Below are 12,939 nucleotides of genomic sequence, written 5' to 3'. Positions count from 1 at the left end.
CTTGAGTCTGGCCCTTTGTTGAGCTTTCTCCAGTATGTTCATCTCTGTCTCGTGCTGAGGAGCCCTGAACTGGACAGAGCACTCCAGGAGTGGCCCTACCAGAGCTGAGTAGAGGGGAAGGATTACCTCCCTAGACCAGCTGACAACATTCCTCCTAACACAGCCCAGGACATCACTAGCCTTCTTTGCAGCAAGGGCACAGTGCTGACTCATGTTCAACCTGGTGTCCACCAGGACCCCCACGTCCTTTTCTGCCAAGCTGCTTTCCAGCTGGGTGACCCCCAGCATATGTTGGTGCATGGGGCTGATCCTCCCTGGGTCCAGGACTTTGCACTTCTCCTTGTTGACCTGCATGTGGTTCCTGGCAGCCCATTCCTCCAGCCTGCCAAGGTCCCTCTGGATGGCAGCACGACCTCTGGTATATCAGCCGCTCCTCCCAGCTTTGTATCATCAGCAAATTTGCTGAGGACACACTTTACCCCATCATCCAGATAACTAATGAAGATGTTAAACAGGATCAGACCCAGTATTGACCCTTGGTGCACACCACTAGTTGCTGGCCTCCAACTAGACTTTATACCACTGAACACCACTCTCTGGACCCGGCCACTCAGCGAGTTTTAGGTCTACCTCACTGTCTGCTCATCCAGCCCATACATCAACAGCTTGTCTATGAGGATCTTTTGGGAGACGGTGTCAAAGGCCTTACTGAAGGCTAAGCAGACAATATCCACCACTCTTCCCTCATCTACCAGGCAGTCATTGCATCATAGAATTTTATCATGCTCGTCAGGCATGACTTCCCTTGGTCTATCCATGCTGACTAATACTGGTGATTTTCTTGTCATTCATGTGCCTGGAAATGGGTTTCCAGACTGAGCTGCTCCATCAGCAGTGCTCATGTTTGTGAGTCCTGGTGCTGCGGTGTCAGTGCTGTGCCAACTACAGACGTGTACAACAGGACCACCCTGTCTGTCTGCCTGACTCTGACAAGGCTTTGTAGCGCAGCCTCCTTGCAAAAGTGCCTGGGCATGGCTGTGGCTGTGCATGGAGCATGTTTTTCATTGCAACAAGTTGGCAGTTTTAGTCTGTTGGGCAGCTCCCGGCACCTTCCACCTCCTCCAGGAGCCCCTCAACACTATTGTGGGCTTGGCCATGTGCCACTCTCATGCCTGTCTCTTGCTTTTGTGCCAACAGATGTGAACGAGTGCGAGGTCTTCCCTGGCGTCTGCCCAAATGGACGCTGTGTGAACACAGCTGGCTCCTTTCGGTGCGAGTGTCCAGAAGGACTGACCCTTGATGGCACTGCTAGGACATGTGTGGGTAAGGACACCTCATCTCACCCAGACCGTGGCCTCTGTTCAGCCCTAAAACAACTCCTGGGCACACGGTGACAAACCTTTGCCCTTCAAAGGGGCCATCTGGGCTGCTAACTACACCATGGAGGGTCCCTTCTCTGGCCTTGTTGCCAACAGTCACAGGCTGGCCATGTCCATACAGTTACGTCTCTCGTAGCATCCCAAACAAGGTGGCCTCATCCAAATGGCCCACACCTGGGCATTGTTTGGAGGGCATCCCAGCCAAAGCTGTTCCAGGAACCTTGCTAACTGTGTCACAGAAAATGATATATCTGGTTTTACCAAAGGTTAGATGTTGCAGGCAAGGGCTCAGCTCTGCTCTCTCACCAGACGTGCGCGTCGAACAGTGCTACATGAAGTGGGATGAAGATGAGTGCACAGAGCCTTTGCCAGGCAAGTACCGGATCGACATGTGCTGCTGTTCTGTGGGCTCAGCCTGGGGCATCGATTGTGAAGAATGTCCCAAGGTTGGCTCCAGCGAGTACAAGGCCATCTGCCCAAGGGGACCCGGCTTTGCCAACCGAGGAGATGTGCTTTCAGGAAGGCCCTTCTACAAAGGTGAGAAGAAACAGGAGAGCTGCTGATGGTGGGATGTGCTCAGCCCATCTCAGCTACAGCCCAAGAAACCTGCTGCTGAACCTGGGATCCTAGGTTCATTGCAGACATCCCTTCCCTGAAACACTGCCGTTCTGTCCTCACCCACAGATGTGAACGAATGTAAGGTCTTCTCTGGCCTGTGCACTCATGGGACCTGTCGAAACACCATTGGCAGCTTCAGATGTCTCTGCGGCAATGGCTTTGCTTTGGATGCTGAGGAAAGGAACTGCACAGGTAAGGGAAGAGTAGCCCCCCTCCAGACCATCTTGCTGCCTTGCCTGCCTTGTGGGATGCTTAGCATGATGGTGGTACCCAGAGGAGTCATGGCAGTTGTCTTAGGGACACGCTTAGGAACATGAGCAGAAGGTTCCTCCTGCTCGTGGGGTGAAGGATCAGTCCTGCACCAGAGAGAAAGTTTAACTGCTGTCTCTCCCATCAGGAAAAGGAGTTCCTTGGTCTGCTGGGTCAGACTTGCTGGTCCTTGTTCACTGAATTTGATGTGCAGTACAGGCAGCCCAGTGCCAGGTGTGCTGGTGCTTGTAGTCTGTCCTGCCTCCACTAGCTGGTCTTCAACCCCACAGATATCGATGAGTGCCGCATCTCACCAGACCTGTGTGGCCATGGCACCTGTGTCAACACACCGGGCAGCTTTGAGTGTGAGTGCTTCGAAGGCTACGAGAGTGGCTTCATGATGATGAAGAACTGCATGGGTAAGGACTTGGCTCCGCGGCAGGGCACCACCTTTACTCTCCTGCAGCAGGGAGGAAAGTAGCTGGTGCCAGATCTGACAAAGGCCTTCATGCCAAGCTGCCCTCTGTGTGTCTGGCTGTCCGGCTACCTGTCTGTCTGTCTCTCTGTTCCCTGATATCAAGCCAAATCTCTTCATTGCTCTCCGGGGGAGCTGTGGGAGTCCCTGTCCTGCAGAAAGCCCTGGAAGCCTCTGCTCTCCCCAGGGTAGTGAATCTTCTGCCTTGCTTTGATTGCAAAGGCAGAGCTGGGCTGAAGGGTAGCACATGTAGAGAGAGGAACGCTGTGTGTGTAGCTGAGAGCACCATAGATGTAACCCTAGGAGGACAGCAAAGTATATGCAAAGTGAACTCTGGTGTTCATGAGACACAGCACAGGCTCTCTAAGCTGTAGGACATGAAGGGAGAGGCTGTGTCCCCAGCAAGGCTTGGCTTGAGCCCCAGACTCCTCCAGAGAAGGAGGGCAAAGAGACAGAGCTGTAGCCTCTGCCTCCTGTGTAGATGCTGTGCCTTGCATGGCCCAGTATTCGTTCAGTGACAGGCCCCATGTTGTCTCTGCTAGCAGTGCCCCGGGGCTCTGCACCATGCAGAGCAAGGGCGGACTGTGAAAACGTTGCCAGACTTGGCGCCAAAAGTGTGAGCCTTCCCTCAGAGACCTCTCTTTATGAGGACCTGCTGGAGCAGAGGCCAGAGCCTGTGCCCAGCACCTGGGCTGGTGGCACCCCGTGAGCTGGGGAGGGAGACTGGCAGCCCAGGCCAGTCAGGGAGGACTCTGGGTATAGTGCCAGGCCCAGGGGAGCATCCTGGGCTCTTGCTGCCATGACCTTCATGGGACATCACTGGTCCTGCCCCGCCACCTCCCGGCCACCGTTACCACAGCTGTGGGAGCCCACGCTGGGAGCCCAAGGGGCCACCAACCAGCTTTTCTCAAGTTCTTTGTCATCGCTTTCCTGCTTGCTGTACCCAAAGGGCATTTCCCTGCAATCCCAGTGCAACATTGCCTCCCTGTTTTTACATAAGACTAAGGCCTTGTATTTTCCTTTTCATCATGTACTTGTATAACGTTCATTCTTCATTTTGTACTGCCCCCTCGCTTGGACCTTCCCTTACACCAAACCTTGGCCACTAACCATTCTTGTTTCAGCCACCCGCAGCTGGAGCTTGAGCCTGGCATTGCCACTGAGCTGGGACAGGATCCATGCCTGGTATTTTTATTCCTGCTACGCAGGGAGATGGCAATCTTTATACTGGGGATTGGCTAGTACACAGTGGAGCCCTGCCAGGCCAGCAGCTTGAACCCAATGGCTGTGAGCTCCAATCCTCATATACACTTGGCTGTTTCCTTCATGTGACATCTCATCTCCTACTTCTTTTCAGCCTTGTGTTACCCATCTATTATTTATTCTGCCACTGATTATTTACATAGCCACACTCTAAAACACCTGGCTCCAGACATTATTATCATATGTTCAATGATTACATTAAACCATGTATTTTCAAACACCATTGCAGAATGTTTCTCAACTTAGAGATCTTTTTGTGTAATGCCCTATCCATGCCACCACAGTTATCTTCTTAATCTGGTATGTCTACCTGCCCTAAATGCTGTCTCACATACCACGTCGTCATTTTAAGCCAGTTAATACAAATATAGTTAATCTAGATAATATATGTTCCTTGCAAGTAGCTGTCAGTTATATCATCATTGATATATTTGGTGAGATTACTAGATATATTATTTCCACTCCTGTATTAGGAGACATATTAAGCTTTGGTCTTTATAACACTGCTTGGCCTCCTGCTGTCATTGCATGTGCCTTCACTGGCGTGAGGACATGGAAGTATCTCATACCTTGCCAAGGAAGAGGTTCACCATTTGATAATGTGTGTCTCTTCTAGCCCTGAATCTTGCTGATTCATCCAAATTTTCTCAGGCTGCTTTCCACTGAATCTTTTCTAAAACGTGTCTCAACCTGGTCTCACTTACATGTGATATCTAATCAACTGTTGCTGTTTCTGGACCTTTCCTTGGGATTTGAATCTGCAGCAATTTCATACCAGCTTCAACCATTAATCGGGCCCCTGTCCAGTTCCCCAAACATTTGCACAGACCAAGTCCTTCATGAGAAGTTATGGTAGACCGTCTGCATTCTTCTACCCCACTCCCATTTCCAGTTATAATTGTAATTTCACCTGCCCATTTACTCGTCTTTTATCCTCAGATAATTCTTTACGGCTCCTCCCATCTGGCCAATGCTTGTTTTTATTCTGTCAGATTCTCATCTGTTTTCAATTTAATAATTTTTGTTTGTAGCTTAAAAAATCCCATCAATGACCTCAGTACCTCGGTTTGTCTCCAACAACTCAGCCAGATTGTTGCTGTCCTCTAATTCCTAGCATACCATGTTCCTCTTCTCGTCTGTCTAGCCAGACTAACTCGTCTGACTGACCTAGTCTTAATATTCTGCTCTTTCTGTTTTGGCTTGGACTTTCAAACCACATCAATCTGTGGCATAATTTGATACCATTTATTTATTTTTCATATTTGATTCTCTGGGTTCTTTAAAATATATCACCGCCCTGCCACTGGCATGGTTTTCTGTCTTCTCCATACAGTTTGTAGTGTGGGTTACCGCAGCTCACGCTGATCATCTTCCTCCTTCTCCTCTTCCATTTCTGAGATACTGAGAATGTCCCAGTCCCCACTGGTGGCCTGCTAACTTCTTTCAGTAATGAGATTTCTGATACCATTATACAAGGATGTTGTGTTTCATTTTTTTTTTATTTTAATGCTCACTATTATCTGCACAATTCCACCTTATCCTTTTTTTCTAGGTGACAAGGGATTGAGTCGTTTCACCCCAAAGGGTGTTGTGACACTATGGCATTTCCCATGGTCAAGGATTAACTTCTTCCCGTCTGTGTTTGGCAGAAAAACTTGGCTTCAGCCTCAAGAGGAAGGAATTCTTGCCAGCCCATGGCAATAAACAATATCAGCACTGAACCTGCATTCTACGGTTCATTAGGAACAGTCTCCCACCACGGAGAACCGGAGGGACGGGTCCTGTGGGGCTGTTTAATAGGGGCCCGCCACCCCCATTGTCAGATGTAGTCCAGTTCACTTTAGCTGTAGATAAGCTGAAAACCTCACCTGAAAACCTTATTCAAGTACAGGTGAAAGATTCCATTCTTAAATACAAGATTGGGATCAGAAAAATAAACATATGAGAAGAAAATGGGTTCTTTAAATACATCTGACATCACTCCCTTTGTCTGGTGTCACTAAGGGGCTCTTGGGGGATGTTTTTTTAGCTCCCTCAGCTCATTTATGTTACACCCAGTGGCTTTGTATTCTGAATGCATATTTCTCAGAGTACAACTCTGGACAGATGAATCCTCTGAGCAGTTCCAGGGAGGCTTCCCTTTTTTTTGCTCTCTTACTGTCAGTGCAGGACATCTTGAATCAATTCTAGGGGCGTGCAAGAATGCAAACTCTTTTGAATGTATTCTGGGACCAAAACAGGAACCTCATTCTCAGATTCCCTTTTCCAAAGTTAGAGGATCAGATTCATCCAGCACTTGCCCTTCCAAAGAGCATAACATGCAACACCACAAGTATCACAAAGACCTGTACGGTGTCATGGTAGAGCACAAAGAGCTTTCTCCAGGGGCCACGGATAATGGATCAATAACAAGGCTTCCCAGTTTTGATACTTGCAGTTCTGTTGGGTTTTGTTTCCAGCCATCACCAGTGCACCATTCCAGTAGTTTCCCTCATTTGGGTTTTTTAGTCTGGCATTCATAAACTGTTCTATTACTTTGTTGTTGTGGTGGTGGTTGTTCATTTTTAATGCCAGCAGCCCGGTTTAATCTTTGGCTGGATCACATCTCTCTCACAGCAGTTTAATCTGTTTCAGGAATTTCTCCAGATCCGAGTAAATTCAATCCCTTCGTCCATATGTGATTTTTTCAGAAATGTACAGACTATTTCCTAGCCCTGTGTGTGATACTGGAACTACTCTGAAGGCTGTTTCCAAGAAACCCTGTCTGTTAGTCTATCAAACAAACTACACGTTTTCTGATGAACTGTCCCTCTGCTGATGGGACTTGGGAAAATGTACTAAGATAGGTGGGATACAAGCTAGGAGCTAACCTTCTAGTCCTTGCTGGCTGATCTGCACAAAGATAATAATTTCTTTCCTCCTGACGTTGCACTTCATGTTCTACTGAAGTCAGGCAAAAGTTGTGATTTCCCAAAATGCGTATTTCAACCAGAAGTCCACTGGACACACCCAAGCCCTGTTAATTTTGTGATGTCCCTCTGTTTTGGCATGTATGTCCGGTGATGGGACTGTGGTACATGGCACCAGCACCACTCCATTGTCTGGAAAACCCAGCTGAAGGGGACAATCCACCACATTTCATTCTGCAGATATCAACGAGTGCGAGCGGGACCCGCTGCTGTGCCGAGGTGGGATCTGCATGAACACAGATGGCAGCTTTGAGTGCATCTGCCCCCCGGGACATGAGCTGACTTCTGAAGGGAACACTTGCATAGGTGAGATGATGGAAAGCTTTGTTATGACTAGAGCCTGTTCAAGGGTAATGGTACAGGGAGACTTGGATCTCATGCTGGGCACACGAATCTCTCCTTCCAATCCCATATGTGGGTAGAACACACTCATCCAGGAGGGACCGAGGTCACTCCCAGGGTTTAATTGCATTTATGACATTGTTCTACCGGCTGTTCACTGAAGACTGGCCAAAGGGGCAATGAAAAATTCTCCTCGGAGACAGCAGTAGGTGGGGGGTACCCAGGGAAGGGTACCAAATGATGCTGAACATGACCTCAGCAATGCTGGCTGCTCAAACTGTTCTTCCCACCACAGATATCAACGAATGCTCCCTTAGTGACAACCTGTGCCGCAACGGACGCTGCGTCAACGTCATTGGTACCTACCAGTGTGCGTGTGATTCCGGCTTCCAGGCCACGCTGGACAGGCAGGGCTGTGTCGGTGAGTGCTCCCCTTTGCCAAATAGCAGTGCCAAGACCCCTGTACGCATCCAGAACCCTCCTGGCCTCATACCTCTTATAATGCTCAGTGGGGTGTCTGAGGGTAAAGGAAGGGGGGAACTTGCCGGCTGAGCTACAGCCAGGTTGGCACTGCTGGTAAGGGGCTGTCGTCAGCTGTTAAACTACCGTGAGCTGCAAGTGGTTGGCAAAGAGGCAGGAGGTGCTTTCTTCTGGCTGGGGGAGCCTTGTTTCCTCTTCAGCACCTCTCCCACCTTGTCTCTGGTACTGGCTCTGTGTCTGAGACAGCTCTGCTGCAAGGCATCTATCCCAGCCCATGACCCAAGCAGCTGCCTGACCTCTCCCTTCTCCCCCAGACATTGATGAGTGCACCATAACCAACGGTGGCTGTGATACACACTGCTCCAACTCGGAGGGCAGCTATGAATGCAGCTGCAGTGAAGGCTATGCATTGATGCCAGACAAGAGATCGTGTGCAGGTGAGCAGTCAGCTTGGTTTTCATAGGTGCTGCCCCAGGTACCCCTGCGGCCATTGCTAGCCAGCCGTGGGGTTGGCTTCAGGGTGAGGGGGTCTCATTTTTAAGTCACTTCCAGAGAGGCGATTTCCCTGGACAGATGTTTTTGCTTTGCACTGCAATGTCCAGCCCCTTATAACAGGCTCCATGGTCCTGTAACTACATGGTTTGGAGCAAAGCCCCTCCTGTGACTCCCTCCTGCTCCCACAATACCCTTTCACTGGCTCTAATACCTTTACTTTGGGAATGGTCTCCTCTCTCTAGATATCGACGAATGTGAGGATAATCCAGACATCTGTGACGGTGGGCAGTGCACTAACATCCCTGGGGAGTACCGCTGCCTCTGCTTTGATGGCTTCATGGCATCCCTGGACATGAAGACCTGCATTGGTGAGGACAAGACTGTGCCCTCGGCACGTGGCAGCACTGCATCACAAGGCTGCTGTTGGATGGAGGAAGGGATACAGAGGGTTTCCCCAGAGTCATGTCATGGTTCCTGTGGTGTTCCAAGCAAGTCCTTTTTCTCCTGCAGATGTGAATGAATGTGATCTCAACCCTAACATCTGCCTGCACGGCGAGTGTGAAAACACGAAGGGATCCTTCATCTGTCACTGCCAGCTGGGCTACTTCGTCAAGAAGGGAACCACAGGCTGCACAGGTGGGAACTCATCAGACCTGGAGCTAGGGGTGCTGGTGGGAGCCCTCACAAACACCTCCTGCAGCTGCCATGGAGACACCACCATCCCTGTACTGGGGGATGCTGTGGACACCTAGGGATGTGGTTGTGTGCTGGGAGCCCCTCCTGGGCAGGCAGAGATTGCCAGGAAGGCAGGCAGGAGTTGACACTTCCCTAGGTTATAGCCAAGCCAGAGGCCTGCTCTTCCTTCTGTCTTCATCTTCCAGGGGTGAGCACAGAGCAGCTCTTCAACTCAAGGGTATGGCTCCAGGCAGCCTGTTTCCCAAAGCACCTTGTTCCCATCCCCTGGGGTTCAGACTGCCAGGAGCTATTGGTACCCAGAGCCATTAGCAGGACTGTACCCAGCTGTCCCCTCATCTCCTGGGTGAGCTGAGCTGTGTCAGCTCTGATGTTCTTTCCTGCAGACATTGATGAATGTGAGATCGGGGCTCACAACTGTGACATGCACGCCTCCTGCATCAATGTGCCCGGGAGCTTCAAATGCAAGTGTCGCACAGGCTGGCTTGGAGACGGGCTGAAGTGCAATGGTGAGTTCTTATCCCAGGGGAGGATGTTTGTGTGTCCCAGTGCTCTCTGCGGACCTGCGAAGGCTGGGCTGAGCTGACACTGGCACTTAAAATGCTCTTGAGCCCCACGAGCCCTGCATGAGGATTTGTGGAAGTGTGGAGAGATGTGGGTGTGTGATAGAGGGGGACTGTAGGTGCGGGCGTATGGGTGTTGCTCCGTCAGGCTCTGCAACTGTGTCTGTGAAGCCATGAATGTGGGAGTGAGGGTATGTGTTTGTGGGGTGTGGATCGTGTGGGCATGGTATTGAGTGTGGATGAATGTCATCATCAGCTTGGCTGTGTGGCAATGCGTTGGGGCATGGTGTGGTATGTGTGCGGGGATACACGGGTGTGGGAGGTGTGTAGGGATGTGCTGGTGTGTATATATGAGTGCAGGGACTTACTGGCATGTGTGTGGTGTGTATGAAGGGATGTAGGGGTATGGGTATGTGTGTCTGTATTGGGGAGGTACTGGGGTGGCCGTATGTGTGTGTGAAAGCATCTTGCTGCCATACTGTCTGTGAGGGGAGCGTCTCATGGCCACACAGGCTCACAGAGATGTGTTGGAGCCTCATGAGTGCTCCAAGTGCCTGGAGGCTGCAGCCTCCTGGGCCATTTGCATACCCCCCTGGCTTCTGCACCATCTGCCCAGACTTAGAGGAAAGGCCAGAGGCAAAACACTGACAAGGGTGTTCTCCCTGCCCAGATCTGGATGAGTGTGCGACTGAAGAGCACAAGTGCAACCTGAATGCCAACTGCGTCAACACACCAGGCTCCTACCGCTGTGCCTGCCGAGAAGGCTTCAACGGGGATGGCTTCTCCTGCTCAGGTGAGGCCCGTAGACCCAATTTGCAGCAGGAACATGTCTTGGGCATCCTGCTGGGACGTGGAGTCACCTCCTCTTAACCCCCAGCCCTGGCTCCGTGCCTGGCTGCCTGTGCCTGGGGTTCCCCAGACCAGATGTCCCCCAAAAGCCACTGCAGCCTGCCCTGCACCACAGCCTCCTCAAATACCTTCAGCAGAGAGCCAGTGTCTTCTCAGCAGGTGTTTGGGGAGGATGAAGGCAATGAGAAGTACTGCAGCCCCCTCCTCACAGCCTCCCAGCAGAGGGGTTGGAAAAAGCTTGTGGGAATTTTCTGGGCAAGCTGAGGGAAGCTCCCGTCTTCGGGTGGACACCATGTCAGTCTCATGCTTGACTCTCTAGATGTGGACGAGTGTGCGGACAACGTGAACCTGTGTGAGAATGGACAGTGTCTGAATGCGCCTGGGGGTTACCGCTGCGAGTGCGAGATGGGCTTCAATCCCACAGAGGACAGCAAGGCCTGCCAGGGTAAGTGCCCAGAGTTTTGACCGCTGCTCCAGGAGATCCAGTGTTCACCTCCTTTCTGGCCTTGGTCTGTCCACTGCACTGTCACCACCTGATCCATTACTAAGCAAGACTAACCTAAGCAAGACCCATCATCACCTGGTGGTGCAAGGCTCCTCGAGTGCTAGCTTTTGCACTTACAGGAGTTGGTCCCCAGCCTGCAGAGAAGCTGGGCTGAGCCAAGGATCCGTGCAAGATGTAGATTATCAGCAAAACAGGGGTGAGGGGAGAGGGCATACAGCATGCCTGGTCCTGCACACCCAGGAGATGGTATCCCATGGCACTAGAACCATCCTGAGATGGGCTGCCCACAGCTGGGTGGTGGCTCTGCTTTGAGATGGGAGCAGGAGAGGCCTGTCCTGGCCCTTGCCTTGCCACATCCTGAGTACCCAGCTCTCCCTGTTTTGCAGACATTGATGAATGCACCTTCCAGAATATCTGTGTCTTTGGGACCTGCCAGAACCTGCCCGGGATGTTCCGCTGCGCCTGTGATGATGGCTATGAACTGGACAGGAGTGGAGGCAACTGCACAGGTACAGGACTTTCAAAGGGCTGTTGGATGAGGATCACTGCTCTGTGATCTGCTGGTATGAGCTCGCCCCAACCAGTGGCACTAGCAGCCTAAAGCCAACTAAGCGTCCCTAGGTGATGTGGTGATGTGTCTTTGCTCTTGGCAAGGCCTCGATGCTGCTGGGAGGTAGGCCTTCAGTGGATAGAAGGGAAATCTCTGTGTAGCTCTGCTCCTTTCTTGTGTCTCTGGGAAGGGTGGTGTGAGGTAGGGCAAGGCAACATCTGTTTCTAGAAGGGCTTTTCCTACCATCCCATGAGAGCCTTAGAAACACCATGGTCACAGGAGTACACCCTGAACACACAGTGCAAAGCTTAGGGATGGGGCTGTGGTTTCTGTGGCAGTCATCATCTTTCTTTTCAGTCTTCATCTTTTCATCTTTTCAGACATCAATGAATGTGCAGACCCTGTGAACTGTATCAACGGCCTGTGTGTCAACACTCCTGGCAGTTACCTGTGCAACTGTCCACAGGACTTCGAGCTGAACCCCACTGGTGTGGGCTGTGTGGGTGAGTGGGGACCTGTGTGGAGAGCACGCCTTCCATCCAAGACCTTGGTGGCCCTTCTTGTTGGTCCCACATAGCTGGAGCTGGCCACTCCATGATCCAGACCATGATCTGCCCTGCCAAATACCTGGCTGTCCTAGATGGCCTTAACCCTGCAACACTAGAAGAATACCTACCCCCTGTTAAGGCTGGCCCAGCTTGTCTCACCGGTGTGGGTGCTCTCCTGGTTGAAGCAATGTTATTCCTTCAGCCTGAGCCATAGAGGCAGCAAAGCGCCAGTGCGAACTGACGCTGTGAGGAGGGAGAACTTGCCAGTGGAGATGGCACCACTAACAGTGGCCTGGGCAGCTCTGGAGCTATTCTTAAGTGTTTGTTTCTTGAAAGGCCCTGGGTTACTGATAGCATTATTTGGGTCATGATTCCTAGCCATCTTGAAGACAGGCTACCATGCCACGACCTCTGTATGATATAGTGTGGCTTTTACCAGACAAGCAGGGCACACTTTATTCTTGAAGGGTTCCAAAGTCATGAACTGCAAGGACAGTCTGGATGTGGTTTACTATAACACAGGTAGCTGACAGTGTGGACATCTGGAACAGGACTGGGGCCTTATCCCTCTCCCTGTGTCTGGAGGCAATAGTGCCATTCATTCCTCCTGTCTTTACTGCAGAGGCTTTGCTCACCCACTACTGTCTTTTTGCAGATACCCGTGTTGGGAACTGTTTCCTGGACACCCAGGATCGAGGAGATGGGGGGATCTCCTGCAGCGCAGAGATTGGAGTTGGGGTCACTCGGGCATCCTGCTGCTGCTCGCTGGGTCGTGCGTGGGGCAACCCCTGCGAGCTTTGTCCTCCAGCCAACACAAGTGAGTTGGGAAAATGTCTGGGGTGAACTTGGCCATGGGCCGATGGGGAGCATAGAGCAGAGAAGAGAGGCGGGGCCGCTTCCCTATGGCTTCTCAACTCAGGCTGGGGGTCCTGGCTCCAGGATATGCTATCATCATGGTGGA

At 51.4% G+C, this 12,939-nt stretch overlaps 1 protein-coding gene across 3 annotated transcripts in view; it reads left to right on the top strand.

Annotated features, from left to right (window-relative positions):
- Positions 1-12,939, top strand: part of FBN3 (fibrillin 3) — a 115,964-nt gene that overhangs the window by 82,793 nt on the left and 20,232 nt on the right. For 2 of the 3 annotated variants that reach the window (XM_075077991.1, XM_075077992.1), the window contains exons 23-37: positions 1,198-1,323; positions 1,689-1,916; positions 2,064-2,189; positions 2,537-2,665; positions 7,134-7,259; positions 7,591-7,716; positions 8,090-8,212; positions 8,513-8,638; positions 8,781-8,906; positions 9,350-9,472; positions 10,197-10,319; positions 10,695-10,820; positions 11,267-11,389; positions 11,811-11,933; positions 12,634-12,795. In XM_075077991.1, coding sequence (XP_074934092.1) covers positions 1,198-1,323; positions 1,689-1,916; positions 2,064-2,189; positions 2,537-2,665; positions 7,134-7,259; positions 7,591-7,716; positions 8,090-8,212; positions 8,513-8,638; positions 8,781-8,906; positions 9,350-9,472; positions 10,197-10,319; positions 10,695-10,820; positions 11,267-11,389; positions 11,811-11,933; positions 12,634-12,795 — 2,016 coding nt within the window. The remainder of the gene's footprint in view (positions 1-1,197; positions 1,324-1,688; positions 1,917-2,063; positions 2,190-2,536; positions 2,666-7,133; positions 7,260-7,590; positions 7,717-8,089; positions 8,213-8,512; positions 8,639-8,780; positions 8,907-9,349; positions 9,473-10,196; positions 10,320-10,694; positions 10,821-11,266; positions 11,390-11,810; positions 11,934-12,633; positions 12,796-12,939) is intronic. The other variant, XM_075077994.1, reaches the window with a different exon arrangement.

Source organism: Phalacrocorax aristotelis, chromosome W, assembly GCF_949628215.1.
Source record: "Phalacrocorax aristotelis chromosome W, bGulAri2.1, whole genome shotgun sequence".
NCBI classification, from domain to species: Eukaryota; Metazoa; Chordata; class Aves; order Suliformes; family Phalacrocoracidae; genus Phalacrocorax; species Phalacrocorax aristotelis.
This window is presented reverse-complemented; position numbering and strand designations above follow the sequence as displayed.